This window comes from Trematomus bernacchii, unplaced genomic scaffold, assembly GCF_902827165.1.
Source record: "Trematomus bernacchii unplaced genomic scaffold, fTreBer1.1, whole genome shotgun sequence".
NCBI classification, from domain to species: domain Eukaryota; kingdom Metazoa; phylum Chordata; class Actinopteri; order Perciformes; family Nototheniidae; genus Trematomus; species Trematomus bernacchii.
The window spans coordinates 3,869,890-3,887,595 of record NW_022987910.1 but is presented as its reverse complement, the minus strand read 5'-3'; the positions used below and the strand labels follow the sequence as shown (position 1 = coordinate 3,887,595).

The following is a 17,706-nucleotide window of genomic DNA, read 5'->3' as shown; positions in this document are numbered from 1 at the left end:
CAGTCGTGTATGGAACCAAAGCAGTCCTTTAAAATACTAAAAGGTATACATTGGTTTCAATATTTCACAACTTCAGGAGGATGTGTTCAATGTAGACATGTCTGCAGCTGTGTGAGAGTGAAAAAGCAAAAACACAAGAGTCTGACCAGACAGGACTGTGGTGTCTATTTCACAGGTTTTGCCTTTAGGAATGCAAACAGCTTCTCTGCATTTCACCTGGAACCTCATGAGAATATTCCAGGGTATTGCGAAATTGAGGAAATCATGTTTAAGATGAAAGGGAAATGATGACATTCAAATTATATTGAATCAACACTTAATACTAGATGTCATACAGATATAAGGCATATGCTGTTTGTTTGATTTTCATTTCCGCTTCCTCTTAACAAAACCAAAACACAGATTGTTCTCATCTCTCGCATGCTGTTTTATAAAAGTCCAGTGAGGAAATGCACTGACGCGGTTTACTGTACACTGCTCATTGTGTTCGTAATTAAAGTGGGACAACACTATTGCTAATCATAAACACTCTCTGTACACTGTAGCTTGTGTCTGTCTTTGCTATCTGCGTGTGTCACAGCCTCACAGAGCTGCTGCACTTTGGACTCCTGCGTGGGAGGATACAGCATAATATCCAGAGTGAAGCAAGTGCATCAAGCAAACACATGGTTTTTAAATGAATCCTCCAAATTTTTGTTCCACATGATCATAACAAAGAAGTGATTGTACATGTACACGATATGATGACAGTGATTGATGACGACGTGCATCACAGCACCTAAAACAGCAGCTATTTAAATGATTTAACTAAGATGTAGCCTGAGACTAAACTCTATCACAATGGGGTGTGTTTGCCTGACATCCTTCAGTCTATCAGGGCCCCCGTTTGGTTTGCCAGGCCTGGCTAACAATGTTTGTTCGGCTTTACAGCCTCTCTGTTTGCTTTCCCCTTCACTGGAGCGACCACCTCTTGGTCTGAGCAGCACTCAAGTCCTGCCACATTTGGGGTCACCCGCCCAGGTCTCGGCCCACCCAGAATGCAGTGCGTCAGAGATAACACAACTGTTCAGGTGGTTTATTGCAGGGATGTCACCTTACCTTTTTGCAACACAAACACAATGGTAATTAACCATTTGATGTGGCTCTACCTTCAGATAGGCATCTTTTCTCTGTTTGCCAACTCACACCTCAGGTTTGTCAAACTTTCCCTTGCAGATACCATAAAACTAAATAAAATTTGAGGAGAATTAAGGCGTGACTGTTTCTTTCTTGAGGCTGTAACCTGTGAATCAATCTTATGTTGTCATGAAAGGGGATAATTATTACCTGACAGATTTATTTCAGAGGGTGTCGCAACCAAAGTCATAGAGAGATTGAGGTCAAAGACAATTTCTTTATTTATATTCAACTTTTGTTCTCAAACTTGTTATTATTCTATTGAAATTAAGATAATCAATCCTGAAGATGGTAAACTGTAGTACCGCCTCAAATTCACACATCTGTGATGCAAATAACCACAATATATGATATGCAACAAAGATGTGTTTAATCAAAGTTTTCCTCCGTAAAACGACCTATTGAACATTGTTTGCATTTATCATATTTATATTGATATGAAAAGGGTTTGTGAACTTAAAAAATGGTATACCCTACAAATATTTTATAATAAAATGTTTAAGCTACTATTGTTTGTTTACAATGAGCAGCAGGTAGTTTGCCCAGCCTTTTATTTATCCCTACATGACAAGAACAACATCCACAGAGCTATGATTTACAAATCCCAACAACACCTTTGTTATAATTGTTGGGGGTGTTATTAGTTAAGCCTGCTTGCTGGAGAGCAGGAGGATCACATGAGGCCTTAGGGGGATGGGCAAAGTTTTCAGAGGGTGGTATGGCTTTAAGAGTTTACTACCATCCCTGCGCTCACTCTCTCACACAACAGAAAGTTTGGAGGCCAAGCGAGCAGTGGGATACCGACGGATAGGAAGTGACGGGACTGCATGAATTGCAGAAGTAGGAAAAAGCGGTGACGGGAATATCAACACAAAGCCGAAAGAGAAGCAACGTGTGCGATCATCGGCTGTAGTACGGAGAGCAAACTGAAATGCGCATGATCTTATCAACAACGCTGGAGCGAGAGACTTTCAATGGAAGTGATCTGGGATCCCAGAAGTGAGAAGCAGAGATTTTAGTTAAGAACCTAGTCGTCCCATTTTCATGAGCGTACTTGTGATACTGGAAATAACTTGCACACAGCGGACCATATGGAAGTGCGACATGCGATCTATAGTTTGAAAATGAAAGAAACGACTTTAAATAAAAATCAAAGAAAATAGTTAGGGGATATGAACGCAGATCTTTGGATTTCGCCGCGGTTTTTTCATCTGTCGTGTTCAGTTTTGCGCATTTTGGGTATGTTTGCGAGTTGCGTCTCTGTGGCTTCAGTTCGGATACTGACCCGGGTCTGCGCCCTGGTGCTGCTGGTGGCGGTGGGACTGTGCTCCGAGCTGAGGGTCCGGGTCCGGCTCGCTGACGGGCTGGTGACCGAGGAGGTTTTGGAGGCGGACATTGAGAGAGATTTAATATCAGTCGAATTCAAGCAGGGAGACGGGGCACTCATCACTTTTGTGGCGGACTTCAAACAGGTGAGAGGTGGTCCTGTTTACAACTCAAAATAAACGCTGTTGTGCCTTGATGGGACGTGTTCTATATTATTTGTGGGACCCCGGTGATCAGAGGGTTTAAATAAGTTATTTAAAAGTCTTCAATGACTGTTAAACTGTCCTTGATAGACCCAGAACTTATTCAAACTGAGCCCAATTCTTATTAACCCAAATGAAGTATGGGACACATTAGTGCTTCTTGAGCTTTACATTTTCTATCAAAAAACGAAATAGGGAAGTTATACTTCTAAGTCACTTATAGGAAGTTCATTGTTAGAGCCATTCTTGATCATCCTTAAAATAAAGCAAACTCCAAGATGACATGACCCGTTTTTTGGGGACTTGGGGAACTCCTCAAGACCTCAAGAATGGTATGTGGTCATTCACTTTGGGAAGCACTGTTTTCATTTGATTCATGAAACAATTTCACCTAATTGAGACTCGAAAATCTGAATGGTGTATAAACGTTTCACATCACCAAAAACCCTAAGCCTAAGTCATGTCCATAGGGGTGAGGTCTATAGCCCCCCAAAAAGTGTGATAGGTAGGAGTATATGAGCTTTTCCTTGACACCTTGTATGATTTCTTTATTTTGGTTATCTAAGAAATCAGCAATAAATCTTTATCCCATCAAGGCTGACAAATAAGGTAACGACAATGGCCTCTTGGGTCAAGCTAAATGGTTGCCTCTAGGGAAGAATGTGGGTCCAAATCTGAAGCTTGAAGAAAAACATCCTGAAATCCTAACCTGCCTGGAGCATACACTGTCACTTGTACACAAACTTAAGTAGAACTTACTAGTAGTTAAATTCATATTTTTCCATCTCAGCTTGAGTTTCACAGAGGTCAAGACAGCTGCTGCTCCTCAGATGTAGACGTCCAAACTCCCAAGTGACCTTAAAACCCCTGCTGCTGACGAGTCCAGTCGCGAGCTGATCATCAGTGGCTGTATTTAGCATTCTTAAAAGTATACGATCAGATCAAGTGTCTCTCCCTGACCAGCACTACATCCACGATTTTTGGAAAGATGACACTATTTCACTGTTGACAATGACTTCTCTGGGACACATAAATGTCAGTCCTGAAAGAAAAACTACAACTGCTGTGAGCGAGGGTGGGGGAGATTCACGGAGGCGCACAGAGCAAAGGCATGTGTCTGTGATGGTTGCTGTCACACAGAAGCTGACAGGCTGGCGAGATGTGAAGGGGGAGATTTACCAGGATTAAATGGGCATGTCTGACCTTTTTGATCTGCAAGTCTGGTTCACTAACCAAAACAGCTAATTTAGAGTTGAAAGAGAAGAGGCCGTCACCCCCAATCATTGGTGACACACCAATATAAAGAGGCATACACTGATCTGTGAGCAGAGAGCATTTTCTCGGTGGTGGAGACACCCCGTGATGCGGAGTCCCTTCACGCATGCACACACAGTCCCACATACATCTGCACATATGGTTTTGTTTATTGTATAAAACCTCTTAGATCACTTTACTTTTCCGCTGTCTGATTTATCTGTTCCAGTTGTAGGTTGGCCTCCTCGCCCCCCCCCCCCCCCCCCCTCTCTCTTTCTGTCTCTTGGTCCCCCTGTTCCCCTCTCTGTCTCTTGCTCACTTCTTCCTGCTCTCTCCTCAAATTCGTATGCATATGGTTTTCATTCAGCTCTTGTGCAGTATCTCCAAGATTTATGGAAAGTTGGACGAGCTGTCACTTCCAGCTGCCATGAATATATAGTCCAGATGAGCACATATGGCAAGAAGAGAATTTTAACAGGGATGTTAAACACTGGAGATTCATAATGAACTTTACAGTCAATGGCGGATAGGTACTGTACAGGTTTATGAATTATTTCTGTTACTTTTTATTTACCTTCTTAAACTGAGATGCAATGAGGTAATTTGTATCATCCAGGATTTAGTTCTAGTTTATAAAAAAAACTATAAATAATTATCAGACGGCAGCCGTCTTCCTCCTTTCTGCTTTTTGAATAATCATCTAGGATGGGATGGTAAATGCTAGAGTCATTAGACACTGCTGGACTTTTTCTCCTGGATGTGAGAAGGAAGTTTAGTCAACCTTATCCAAGCAATGAATCACAATGAGAATCAGCCGCACTGTGATTTTAGTAGGGTTACATTTGCTCTGAAGGCATGCAGACATATGGAAAAGATGATGTGGTTTAGCGGTTTGTGCTCATCCCACCTCCTTCATGTTGAGAAATCACAGCATGTAGATAACGTTGTCTATTAAATTAAAACCACTAAAGGACAGTGATTTTCTAATTGATTTGCAAAAGAAAGCATCATGGGAGGGAGTTTATCATTCTATATGTATTCTGCATGTGTAGGTTGCTAAACTTGTTTAAATCTTTAGGGACTCTGTATTTCATCCCTATCTGGTATCACAGTGAAGTTTTTACAGCCAACTCTACTCTAAATGATTTAAATTGCAGCAAGATGTTTGCAGTTCAGTGATATCCTGATGACATGCTCAATGTCAGTGTACACGTTTTTTTTAACATGAGGACAATCAGATGTGCTGTTGAAGGCTTGAATAGACAGTTCCTCTGAAGTTTGCTGATTCAGTACAGATTTCTTTTTTTCAGCAACCACTTCTACAATTTATGGTCTAACACAGTCTCAGACCTTGAGCTGAACATAAACCCTGTCTTGGAGTTTAATCCAAGGGAAATGTCTCACATATTTTGAGAGGCTGTTTTTGGTCTTTCCAGATGTAGAAACTTTTTAGAGAGTCTAATCAGCGTGTACTCTGTGTGTCTTGCTTTCATGTCTAACTAGTGGGTTTGATCAATGCAGGAATGTGAGTGACTTCACAGGCCTCTCGGCTGAGTAAGACTTGAAAAAGGTTTAGTCTCTGGGAAGCAATGATGCACATCCTTGTGCATCTAGTTACATGCACCTTGGCTCTATAATAAAACATTTGTAAGGACAGCTTTAATATTTTAAATCTGTTTTAATTCATGTAAATACAAATAAACCTGTAAATATTTAGTTAATCTTTTGCAGAATAATTTGAAAAGGCTGTTTGAATTTGGAAAGTTTTCCATCAACACAAGTGTATTCAGTTCATGTTCAAACGGTCTTGTAAATGGGGTGCATAAGCCACTGAAGCTTTACAACTTAAAGTAAGACCAACGTTTTCCAAAGCTTTGTTATTGCTTTCCATAATGCAACATCAAACCTCTTTGGTGAGTACTTTCATGGCTGTAGTTATAAATGTATCTATATCAGTGTATGGCATCAGAGTGATCCCTTATATGCTGATGGGTCATGGGAGCAAGACATATTGGAGGCCCCTTGACACTCACTATCTCACACCATCATGATAAATGAGTCTGGGTTTTGTAAACAATGGCACCTTGGTGAAAACAAGCTTGCCAGCAGTTTCCTGATTCTCACTTAATTTCAGCCTTACAATCAAGGCTGTGTTTCAACCAGGGGCCAATTTACCCTCAGGTCAGTTTGCTCTTGTGTATATATTCTGATTGTCTTCAAAGCACAGAGGCTTTATGGATACGCCCAACTGGAAGAATGAACTAGAGATTCTTCACACACCCTCGTGCGCTATGTCAAACACAGGAGTAGAGTTGGGGGTGGGGAGGCAGGTTGTTTGGCCTTTCTTTGTGTCCTACCTTTGGGATATGCAGTACAGTGTCTGTGATCCATTTTGGTAGAAGTCCGTTCTTTCACAGCCTCCACATGTTGAAATTGTTCACATTTTATTTGCCTTTGTTAGCTATTAGGCAAACTCTCCTGTGTGGGAGGCTTGCTGGCAATCCATCTTGTTAATTTTTGTTAGTGTGGGAAATGCAGGGGTTTGCCAATTGAAGCAACTGCTGGTTGTTATTCCCTGATGACAAGTACTGTACATCATTTACAATTTGGTGCAGGGATTTCACCACATTATGCCTTACTTTGTTTTGGTTCTTTTTGGCTGCCGCACCTTGGGTCTCACTCAACTCTGAAACACCAACCCACTTTGTCACTTGCACTAACTTGTATGTGTTTTTTTACAGATAAGTGTCACCTCTTTCAGGATATGTTGTTGCTCCAAACACCATTGAGGACACAGCATAGGAGAACATTAATTTTACACTCAGCTATATAAGGTTGTGAAAGGTCACAGTGAGTCATCTGTGAGTCACCAACAAGCACTGTTATAATCTTGGTGAGAAAATGAAACGCAACTCAAAATAGATTTCAGTTTTATTCCATTAATGCTCAGATATTACGTTTGTTTTTGACTCTCAATGTACCATCGAAGCCCAAAACTCCTAATAAGTTTCCTTTTACAAGCAACAGCTCTTTTATTGTGGAAGATTGTGTAACTTAAAAATCGCACTGTTTGTTAATTTTACTTTCTTGACATGTTACTTGAAATTTGAGTACATAAAGGTTTTTTTATTAGCTTTTTATACCATTTCTGTTTCTTTAAGTGGACCATTTAAAAAAAACACTTCTTTCTCCTATAGCCACCTTGGTTCCCTGTTGGCTCTGAATCCCAGGAAAATGGCTTCTTCTGTAGCCTGGTAATGGCCCTTCAAGGCCCCGCATGGGCCCCCTTTGGCCTCTCTTGGCCCCTCTGCCACTGTTGATGTCTTTATCCTTTATCCTCCTCCCGCCAGCAGGCCAGATGTTTATCTGAAATGCTGCTGATAAAGAAAAAAACGTCCAATTCCCACAGAGAAGCAGAGATGGAGGACGTAGCATCAACCTCTTTTTTTATTTTTCAAGAAGGACAGTGGAGTGGTGCTGTGGCAACAGCAATGAGTCGGTAGTTGTGGCCTGCACTGTGCATAGTTGGGATAATTTCAAGCTACCTCAGAGGTTTTAAGATTGCAGTTGGCAACGAAAAAGCCAACAAAGGGTTTTCCCTGCCAAAGCTTCTGTTCTGTTTCCACACAGTGTCCTGAAATGTCCTTTTGTCAAATCCATGGCTGTGACCTTTCGGCTGTCTTGGCCTCATGAGTTTTAGACTGATTTATTGTTTGACTTCACTATGCAACCCTTGTGTCAGTCTATTCTGGTGCTCAATGTATAAGGGTCTACACCTGGGATGGTCTTACTCATAGGTGTTACATCATCCCTTTTCTTGTAATATAAACTGCTCTTGTGTTACTTTTCCAGTCATAATACACAGTTTCTGTTGTTATAGTTATGAAAAAGAGCCAAAAACTTTAGAAAAGAAAGTGATCAAAGGATTTTAAAGGATACTATAGCAATCAGCATCAGGGTGCTTTGTTTTTATGTAAGAAAAAAAGATCACATAGTGTCTTCAAAACAGACCCGCTGGTTTTTTCGACAATTTAAATGTAAGAATAACATTTTAATTGGGGTTTTGTTGGGTTTGTTTAAGCATACTAGCATAAACTTAAAAAAATACCAAATTAATTGAATATTTGCCTTTTTTTAAATACAACTAATGAGGCTTCTCATTACATAGCTGATGTGTCCCCTGCAACAGGATATGCAAGCTGTGGGACAATGGTTAGATGCTGAATAGAGCTGTAGTCCTCTCTATTGTTTATGCCTTATCTATCTGCCTCATTTCCTTCCCCGTTAGCACTCACTGTTTGTGTCCCTCGCGTTTCCTGAATGCACAGTCTCCATAAACAGTTTGTCTGGATAATTGTAACCAGATTCTGTGTGAATGAATAGTTCGCTCTGTATACTGTACTTTGCACAGGTTTGCAGACTTTTACAGATTAGAGGCTGTTGGAGTTTTTCTGGCTGTAGTAAGTTACCTTCCATTGCTGTCAGGATGACCAAGGTGAACACCTTTCTTTCCGTGGCCTCCAGTGTTTATATGGTCCATTCACTGACACTGTTTTCTAATTGGTTTGCTTTTTGGTCAGCCAGGTGTGACCAGCCCCAAATGTGACTCCACATTCCTGCCTTTGGAGCCATATGTAATTAGCTTCAACTCAAGCATTTCTTACTTCAGCGGCTTTTCTCAACTCCTTTTGTCTGTGTGAGTCCGTCTCACTCGCTCTCCCTGTGTCTCCAAACATGAGCTTTAATCCCTGCCTACACCTGTGTGACAGGCCTCCCCTCATGCACAAAGAAAAATATCCTCCCCATCACCTTAAATGGTAGATCCGTAAATTGTTTTTAAAGAAGAGTTAGAGCCATTTAGGCAGGTTATGGTTCCTAAAAGTAAACACAACATTTCAACACTTGTCTCTCTACAAATATGGACCATAGGGAATACTGGAAGCCATGGATTCATGCTGAAACGGTAAGCTTTAATATTAACATTCTAGATTTATTCTGCAAGGTTTGTAGCTGTTGACTAAGAAAAAGTCTTAAAAGAAAAATCTAGTTTTAAGCAATCTTTTTTTAAATGTAGAGGTTTTTGCTGCCTGCTCTAACATTTTGCTTGGAACAAGACCAACTCAAATAGCCACACATATACGCACAGTGATCCCAAATGACTCATCAGAGCGTGGCTGACCAACAGTCCACCCCAGCCAGCCATCAGCCTTATCAACGGACAGGGTCTTAGAGGGGATTGGAAAACAGGAAGGGCCTTCTACACAGGGGAATAGCTACTGGCACACTGTTAATGTGTGTGTGAGTGTGTGTGTTTGAATGTCCATCCGTGCGTGCAAGTGTAAGTTGGCACAGTTAGTTTACTCTAAAAGTGAGATGTACATGTCTTGCAGTAGTCCTTTTACTGGGATAAACTGCTCTTAGCTACAGAGCATTCATAGAAAAAATAACTTAATTCTTTCTGTTTAAGGCTTTACAAAGCTCTCATTTTCACAGCAAGTTAACCAGGTTTGTCCTCTGTGAAGAGAACGTTTTAGGCTTGCTGGGTTACTGCTACAGTGACTGAGAATGTTCACTGTAAATGGCATCCTTTCAGTGTCTGAATAGGCTTTTGTGCACCTCTTAAATAACCTTGCCTACCAAAGGTAACCACCAATGAAACAGCTCCCCACCTCTCTCCTGTTTTAACAGGTCTTAGTATGACCCACTAGTAAGCTTGCATGAATACAGACTTGTGTTTGGCTTACAGCCAGTGGTAGTTTGTCTGCAAATGGACTAAGTCCCGGGTGTCAAGGAGCAATGCTTAGAAATCTGTACTTGTGTGGATTATTTATAGCCATGCTGACATTTACACTGCTTTGGTTGGTAGAAAACTCAAGGCTTTGCTGTCCTTTTTGATTATGGCATTACCCGCGTTTTTCAGGATGGGGAAATGTCACGCCTTTTAATTCTTAATGTCCGCACCTGGTGATTTTCTCTAAATGTTGGTCTGCAAACCTTACAAACAACAAACAAACACAACAAACCATTTTATGTTGGCCTGGTATAGGCTTCACTTCTTAAAGGAGTAGTTACATTTTAGTGGCCTTACTCATTTTCAAGCACTAGCAGGCCAACGTGTATTTTCCTATTCAGACGTGTCACCAACATTTTATTGTCTCCTGTTTTGTAATATGAGACTTTTGAGCAACAATTGATAGATTCTTTATGTATACCCATACTAGAGATGAAGCAGGCTCTGGATACCATATGTTACCCCTACTGGTATCCCACAGGAGCTTCACACTAGCCTCATATGTGTCATATCTTCTGTCAGTCAAACGGTACCAGTATATTCCCCCATCAGCAGTTTGCATTATTCCCTGACTTACTTGGCAGATTTTTAAAGAGCCACCTGTTGTCAGTTCCATACTCATTCTTTCTTGGTGTTAAAATGCTTCCTGCCATCACATCACATCTGGTTAGAACCCTTTTTTTTTTTATCACATCACTGCACAAATCACTCTTGCTGCGTTTTCTTTTAAATGTGTCTGCACAAGTGAGTCAGTGTGTGCATGTGCCAGTGCTGGTTTCAGGCAGGCAGAAGTGAGGCCAGTCTTGTCCAAACAAACAGTTGAATCCAGCAGCTTCTGTCTGGATGGAGATGTGGAGATGATGTCATTGTTATTACTCTTTTTGCTTTTAGAAGCCATGCTGATTATTATCTCGGCAGCACCTAAACCGCTAAGATATCAACACTGGTTTGTTATCACCATTTAAAGTCTACGGTTACACTTCATTTCTAACAAATGGCTAGAGACAGAAATATTATATTTTGACTTTTATTCAGTAGGCTACTACCCGTATAATTAAATGAGTAGTTTGAGTATCCAAAGTGATATATGGGAAGATCGAAACCCCAAATTGTCATATTTGCAATCAGAGTTTTCTAATTCAAAATCAAACAAACAAGATATGATATCCCAATGTGTGAGCTTAGAGGCAATCGTAGGCAGATTTAGTTAATTTTGGACAGAGCAGGGCTAGCTTGTTGTTAGCGTTCTTTATGCTAAGCTAACTAAGCTAGTGGACTGCTGGCTTTGGCTTTATATTAAAGTGGACCTATCATGCTATATTTAAATGATATATTGTAGGGCCATACCTATATAAGGTATATTTATACGTTTCTGTTTTCAAAATACCAAACAGATCATGCATTTTAGCCATGCCTCATTTCGCTTTATGTGCTGTTTGCTGTCTACGGGGCTGATTCTGTGAGACCACGCCCCCCTGCAGGAGAGGGTAGCCGTGCTCTGATCAAGTCAAGAGGGGGAGAAAAAAAGATCTCCGTCCTCCGTGTTTTATTTATATATACAGTATATGGTTTTATTATATTATTATAGGCCTATAGAGTCGTTATTCATTTGTTTTAAAGCTCAATAAATAACACAGAAGACCTTTGACCGGCACTTTTCTAATTTTGTCCGGAAGATTAAAACTTTAACAGACATCTTGACCGGCGAAAGAAACTGAAACTGAAACTCTGCCGCACGGTCCCCTCGTTCCTTGGAAGAGGCGGAGAGGTGGGTGTTTGTCATCTGCTGGTGGACTAACCGGAGAGAATTACAGTGCTTGCCTCGACGGGGAGGGATTGCATTGAATTAAAGCAGCGGGAGCAAACGCTTGCCTCGGGGAGGGAGAAAAAAAGCCACAGCGGAGAATAAACAGAAGGGTAACCATGGTTACCATATGCGCGGGAAGTGTTCTTCGCTGCTTTTGTGGCAGACTACAGCGCCACTTACAGGCCTGGCATATGTACTACAGCGTCTCCAGCGCTTTCGAGCAGCAATGGCCGGCCGTGGCCCAACCCCACATTCCCCTGATAGGTGGAGAGTTGGCCCAATAGCCGTAGCGCCACTTCTGTGACGACATAGAAGTGTTCAAATCTGGATCAGTCTGTATCGGATCCGTTGCAGCCCCTTTTTTAGAGATTTGTGTATGGAGGAAAATAGAGAGGGTTGTGTTTTCTGACACTTGGTGAGTTCCCTGGAACACCGGGGACACATATTCATGTATAAAAGACGTACAAAAGTGCATTTTGCATGATAGGTCCCCTTTAAGCTAACAGACTTGAGTGATCAAATACAAGTAAGTGCATTTCCAAATTACATTTCTTAATATTTTCAGTTACAGATGTCAACATAGTTGCATTACAAAAACGTTGTTGCCACAGTAAGCACTTTTGCTCTCCCTTTGCCCTTTTTGGCCAACATCCTAGAACAGGGCAGTAGAGAAAGACAATCATTAATATGGACACATAATGACAACAGAGGAGGAGGAGATCTCAGCGCCTACACTTTTCCATTGAGTAACATTCAAAGAAGCAGAGTTGGTGGAGCTACTCTGTTTCTCTATAATTACCCAGAGAGCCCTGGGGCAAATCTATGTGGCTGACACAAATGCCTTCCCCCTGTCTTCTCTCTCTCTGCCTACACACAAACGCATGTACACTCAGTGTCCCAGCGTAGCGCCATGTGTCTGCAATATGGGAGGTCCTGAAGTTGTGGCCTCTGCGTCTCCCTACACTTGAGGAGAAATGGCCCTCTTAGCCGTCTCTCTGTCGACATTGTACTCCGCCTTCATTGCATCTCACTGTGTTCGCGGTGTAATATTTCGTAGCTGCTACATTGTACTGCCATGTGGTAAATGCTTATATGCTGCTCATGCTCTTTCTGCATATCATGTATTTATTTTGCTATGTATATAAATGTCATGTTCTTAAATGTTGTATGTGAGGGACTACGGATGGAAACTAGCTCAAAGCTAAAATCCGGCATGTTTACGTTTTTAAAGCATTATTTGTTTTAAATGTTCATCAATGTGCACTGTCCCTCGTCAAATGAACGATTAAATGAAAAATGAAAAATAATAATCATGCCTTCTGTAGTCTTGACATTCTCTCTAATCATTTAGACTTTGTTTTTTTTTGTTTTTTTTAAAGGAGTACATTTACAGTATTTCATTGCAACTGTAGTCGAAGCTTTAATACACTGAGCATCTCACAGAGATATGTGAGGCAAACATCTGAGGTTAATATCGTATAAAGCCTGTGAATCAATGTTTGCTCAGTCATTTGCTTTCCAAAGGTCAAACACTATCGCATGATTGTCTTGTTTCATACCCATGCTTGTATTGTACGCCTGCCAGAAACTCTTTTCCCAGAAAAAGTGGGTGTTAGAATGAGGAACCTGTGATCATGCAAAGTAGTCTTTAAAGAACTACAGAGCTAAACACTTTAAGGCAGGTTCTATTGCTGTCTTGCCAGTATGTACACTTCTGCATATAGGAAGTGGGACAGAGGAGCTTAAGGAGAACTCAATGGGGTTATCTGTGGGCTGTTTATCTATCCCAGAGTGCCTCCTGCTCAGGGAGTGAAAGCCTTCAAACTGCAGCCTGTTTGCTTCAGAAGGCTGTGTGAAAAGCGGAGGAGGGGTGTTTGGAACTGTGTGTCTCCAAGCTGAAGCCGGTAGGGGGGGTGTCTGATGAATGGGAGGACAGGTCTGCTGCTCTGCTCTCCACAGTCGGAGCTTCCCATCATGCATTGCATGCCCCGCACAGAACTCTTTATGGCCTTGGGTTTTGCGCCATATCTCTCACACACACTTGCCAACAGAAACAAGCTTTTTCTTGGGAATTCTCCACTATCAGTATTTTCCTACTTCTAAAGTTCCTCATAAAACAACGTGGTAAAATGTTCCTGACTTTTACAACATGTGAGAAAGTCTGATCATTTTCTCTAAAAACAGATCCTAAGCCTTAATTTGACAGTTCAAATAACCAGAGCTTGACTGCAGCAACGTTGCACAGGCCTACAGACAATATAAAAAGTTTCAACAAACTGTCAGATGAAGCTCTATGGGCGTAGCTAACATAAACCCCTCTTTAGTTTTAGCAGACAGTTGTTTGAACATCTTTGAACTCCACATATTGAAGTACTTTGAGTGTCTGGAAAAGTGCTACATTAAGTACGGGGATGGAAGGAATATTTGTTGTAATCTGTCTGAACTGGCACATATAAACACTAAGTAATTATAACCTAGTTTCATGCATCACTTCCCAATGTCTTCTGGGAATCGTCTGTTTATCCCTTCAGAAAGTCATCTCTCATCCCTTATGTCTTGCAGGATGTGAAGATATTCAGAGCGCTGATCCTGGGCGAGCTGGAAAGAGGACAGAACCAGTACCAGGCAGTGTGCTTCATCTCTCGCCTTAGCCGCAATGAGATCATCCCGAGCGAGTCAATGGCCCGTCTCAGACAGGTATTACGTCAGGGCATCAAGAAAAATGGATGTGTTTTATAATTAACATTTCCATTTCTGCTTTAAAAAGAGCAATTTAATGTCCGGAGTATCTGAAGATGTGGATATTTATAATGTTTTTTGCCTGTTCAGAAAAATCCTCATGCCATCAGATTGGCGGAAGAGCGGAGAGGACTGGAGCAGCTGACGATGAGCGCCGCGGTTAATTTAAGTCAGGCCTCTCAACTCAGCTCCCACATTCACAATATGTGCAGCGAGGCCCGGGAGGCCATTTACACCAGGGAGTCCGATGTCAAACACTGGCTGGACAAAGGTCAGTGTCCTCTTCAGTTTGTTTATCATTGAAAGTAGCAGAAGCAAAATGATTGTCTCTTTTCCTATCTCTCTCTGTCGCTCCTATACCCCCACAGCATATATCTCTTTAAATGACACTCTTTATCTCCCGGACACTCTCAATCAGGCAAACACCTCTTTCCACTTAATTTTAGTGACTGCAGTTGTTATCTCTGGCTTTTTTTTTGATAAGGCTCTATTACTGCTCATGCTATCTTTGTTTACCTTTGTCTGTGTCTCTTGACATTCCTGGTAATACCTCCCACTTTTAACTTTAAAAACAAATCTTTGAAACCTCTCAAAACAGTCCGATAAATAATATTTGACATGATTTGCATGACATATAAAGGAATTCTGATCTGATTGTACAATCCTCACACAACATTTCATTAACTATTTGTTTTAAAAGGCCCTTTAGCAGTGGGATCTTGTATCTTAATAGTGATGAAGTCCAAATTATCCAGGCTGAGGAGAATCCTTATGACAGCACTTTTGTCCACTGACAGCACTGTTACAGAGGAAACAATGTTGATGGTCATGGTTCAGTAAGCACTCTGCACCATTATCAGTGAAGGGAATCTCAGTAGCGTCTCCTTTGCATAACAAAGCTCCCCTTTTACTGCACCATCTCCCCTCCTTTGAGCCACTTTGTTTGCCCCCTTCAGTTCAATACAGCGTTTAATTGAGTGAAATCCGAAAGAGAAAGATTCACACAACTCTGTGATGGCTTGCTTTTGTTTTTAACACCATAGCTCTGATAATAAAGCCTCATGTGTCTGTGTTATAGGAGTGGATGGCTCCATATTCGAGGTCCTGCCTCAAACAACAGAGGCGCCCAGCTTTCAGGCCTGTCACTCTACTAAAGACTTGTGGCAGCCCTGTCTCTGCACATACAGCCTGCGTCTGGAGTGGTACCCATGTTTGCTGAAGTACTGCCGCAGTCGGGACACCACAGGCAAAGGCTCCACCTACAAGTGTGGCATCAAGAGCTGCAGCAAGGGCTACCATTTCACATACTATGTTCCCCAAAAACAGATGTGCCTATGGGACGAGGAGACCTAGCATTTTATTCTGGATCGTTAAGAAAAGATAAATACTTTTTTTCCCCTAGCCAAGCCAATGCTTCCCCACCCAGGCTATTCAAAGCAAACAGTAACACTGGACCTCGGTTTATGTGATGTTTAGTGAAACTGTCTCAGGTGGGGAGTGGTGGGATCCAGATGTTCAAGCTGAAATATAAATGAATTCAGGTTCAAAATGAGACCAAAACCATTACAGGAAGCAGAAATGCAACGTGTGTTTCTAAGAGAAACCACTAACCTTTGGCCTTTTTCTGGAAAAATGTACATATTTTTTGTCAACGATAATGTGACTTTGCCAATAAGCTGTCCCTTTTGTGCCTTTTTTTGGAGAAATTATTGGAGCAGAAGACAGATGCCAACAACAATAACCTCCCAGTATGCACAAAGCTGGACAGTGCATGCCAGGTCAGTCAAACACCAGCAGAGGAACAACAGAGTCCAACTCTGATCAAAGGAAGATACTGGATATAGATAATCTTCCACACTAGCTAAGGAAAGGTGTATGGTTTTGGACTAATCTATTTTATGAAGCTCTGTGAAAATAGCCAGCTAAACTAAAGCTGGCTGACAAAGGAAATGCTTCTTCAATGCTGGCTTTATTTATTTTAGTTGCAAAGTGAAATTATTGAGGACTATTTTTTATATATTTTTGCCTTAAGCAAGTGGTAAAAGTCACATGTCTAAACAAAAGGTTGTTAGAAACGATAACTATTTTAAACACATTGTAGAACCGTTTAACCTCTTGGATTTTGGATGTTGTTTCAAGTATGATCCTTATGTCATAATACTTGCACGTTTTCATGTATGTAAAAACAGGTTTATTATCTTCTTTATTGGAGACTGTTGTACTTCAGCTCTTCTCCATCAAGACCTGGGGGGCACTCACATTATAATGTCTTTAGCTCAAATAAACCAAAGTGAATGGATATACAAAAGAAGTAAAAGAAGAGTTTAAAGTTTCACTTTCGAGCAACATACTCTTCACTGTGGCGTTTTTTAAGGATTCGCTGAACCTGCAGTGTGGCCTTTTAAATCATCTATACTGCCACCTTCTGGTAAAACAGTATATTTCTCGTTGTTTCCCAATGCCAAATTGCTTTTCATGGTTTTCAGTTTTGTTCATGTCAACTGTTAAATGTCTATAATTTATGCAACTCAAGTCCCTGAGCACAACTCATGCCATTCAAGGAAAGCGTTTTAACTTGTGGGACCACATTTAATTGTATCTGTCTGTTCTCCAGAGCAAAAGGTTGGTACTATTTTGGGTTTTCTTACCTCCTCCTTCATTTCATTCTTTACCGCTATATGAAAAAAAAGTTTCTGTTCTGTGTGTTGGTATATCCTGCTAACTAATGAACCAAATGAGTGAAACATATGTGGCCTTAACTGGTTATCAAGTGCCTTAACATTTCCACTGATATCTTTGCTATGTAATTGTAGATTAAGTTTGTAAACATATTTTTTCTATGAAAGAGTTTTAAAACATGTTGTAAAAAAGTTGCCATAAGAAGAAAATTAAGCATTTAGGTAACGTGCCATTTGAGAGTTGAGTTTCAATAAAGTCTTACTTTGCACTGCTTATACAATTGCACGTGTTTTTATTTATTTGGGGACATTTTATGACTATTGGACAGTAAACAGTAGAGGGCTGATGGGAAATAATGCTGGATTTAAACTGGGAATGTTGTGACTACATAAAGGGCACCCTTACGCCCCTTTGGAAGTTAGATGTTAATGATAATTTGAAACGTTAATGTGCTGGTGTGGAAAAATATCTGTTTAATGACCCACTCACATGCACCAAGGTGTGGGACTGCATTGACACTTACTTGTTCACAATGGGATGACATATTGTCTGTACCAGTGTGCAGTCCCATATTACACATGTAAGAATATCACAAATATTAATAATTCATGTAGTTATAATGAGAGTTCATACATAATGTAGATCTTCCATTTTGTCGCCATTCTGATGAGAACAGGTGTAATGTTGGCTATACTATTGTCCGCAGGGGGTCGCCACTGCTCAAAACTGAT

General features: G+C 41.0%; 1 protein-coding gene across 1 annotated transcript; it reads left to right on the top strand.

Annotated features, from left to right (window-relative positions):
* The first annotated feature begins 1,935 nt into the window (after nucleotides 1–1,935).
* oafa (OAF homolog a (Drosophila)) lies at nucleotides 1,936–17,255 on the top strand. Its single transcript, XM_034115247.1, has 4 exons — nucleotides 1,936–2,648; nucleotides 14,120–14,254; nucleotides 14,387–14,567; nucleotides 15,375–17,255. Exons 1-4 carry the CDS (start codon nucleotides 2,349–2,351, stop codon nucleotides 15,647–15,649), a joined length of 891 nt encoding a protein of 296 aa, XP_033971138.1. The 5' UTR covers nucleotides 1,936–2,348; the 3' UTR covers nucleotides 15,650–17,255.
* The last annotated feature ends 451 nt before the right edge of the window (nucleotides 17,256–17,706 follow it).

What these genes read in the sequence shown, in the direction of transcription:
- oafa (XM_034115247.1), top strand. Translation starts at nt 2,349, where the DNA reads ATGAACGCAGATCTTTGGATTTCGCCGCGGTTTTTTCATCTGTCGTGT. An exon ending in CAATGGCCCGTCTCAGACAG is followed by an intron (nt 14,255 to 14,386) that starts GTATTACGTCAG and finishes TTGCCTGTTCAG; the next exon opens with AAAAATCCTCATGCCATCAG. An exon ending in CAAACACTGGCTGGACAAAG is followed by an intron (nt 14,568 to 15,374) that starts GTCAGTGTCCTC and finishes TCTGTGTTATAG; the next exon opens with GAGTGGATGGCTCCATATTC.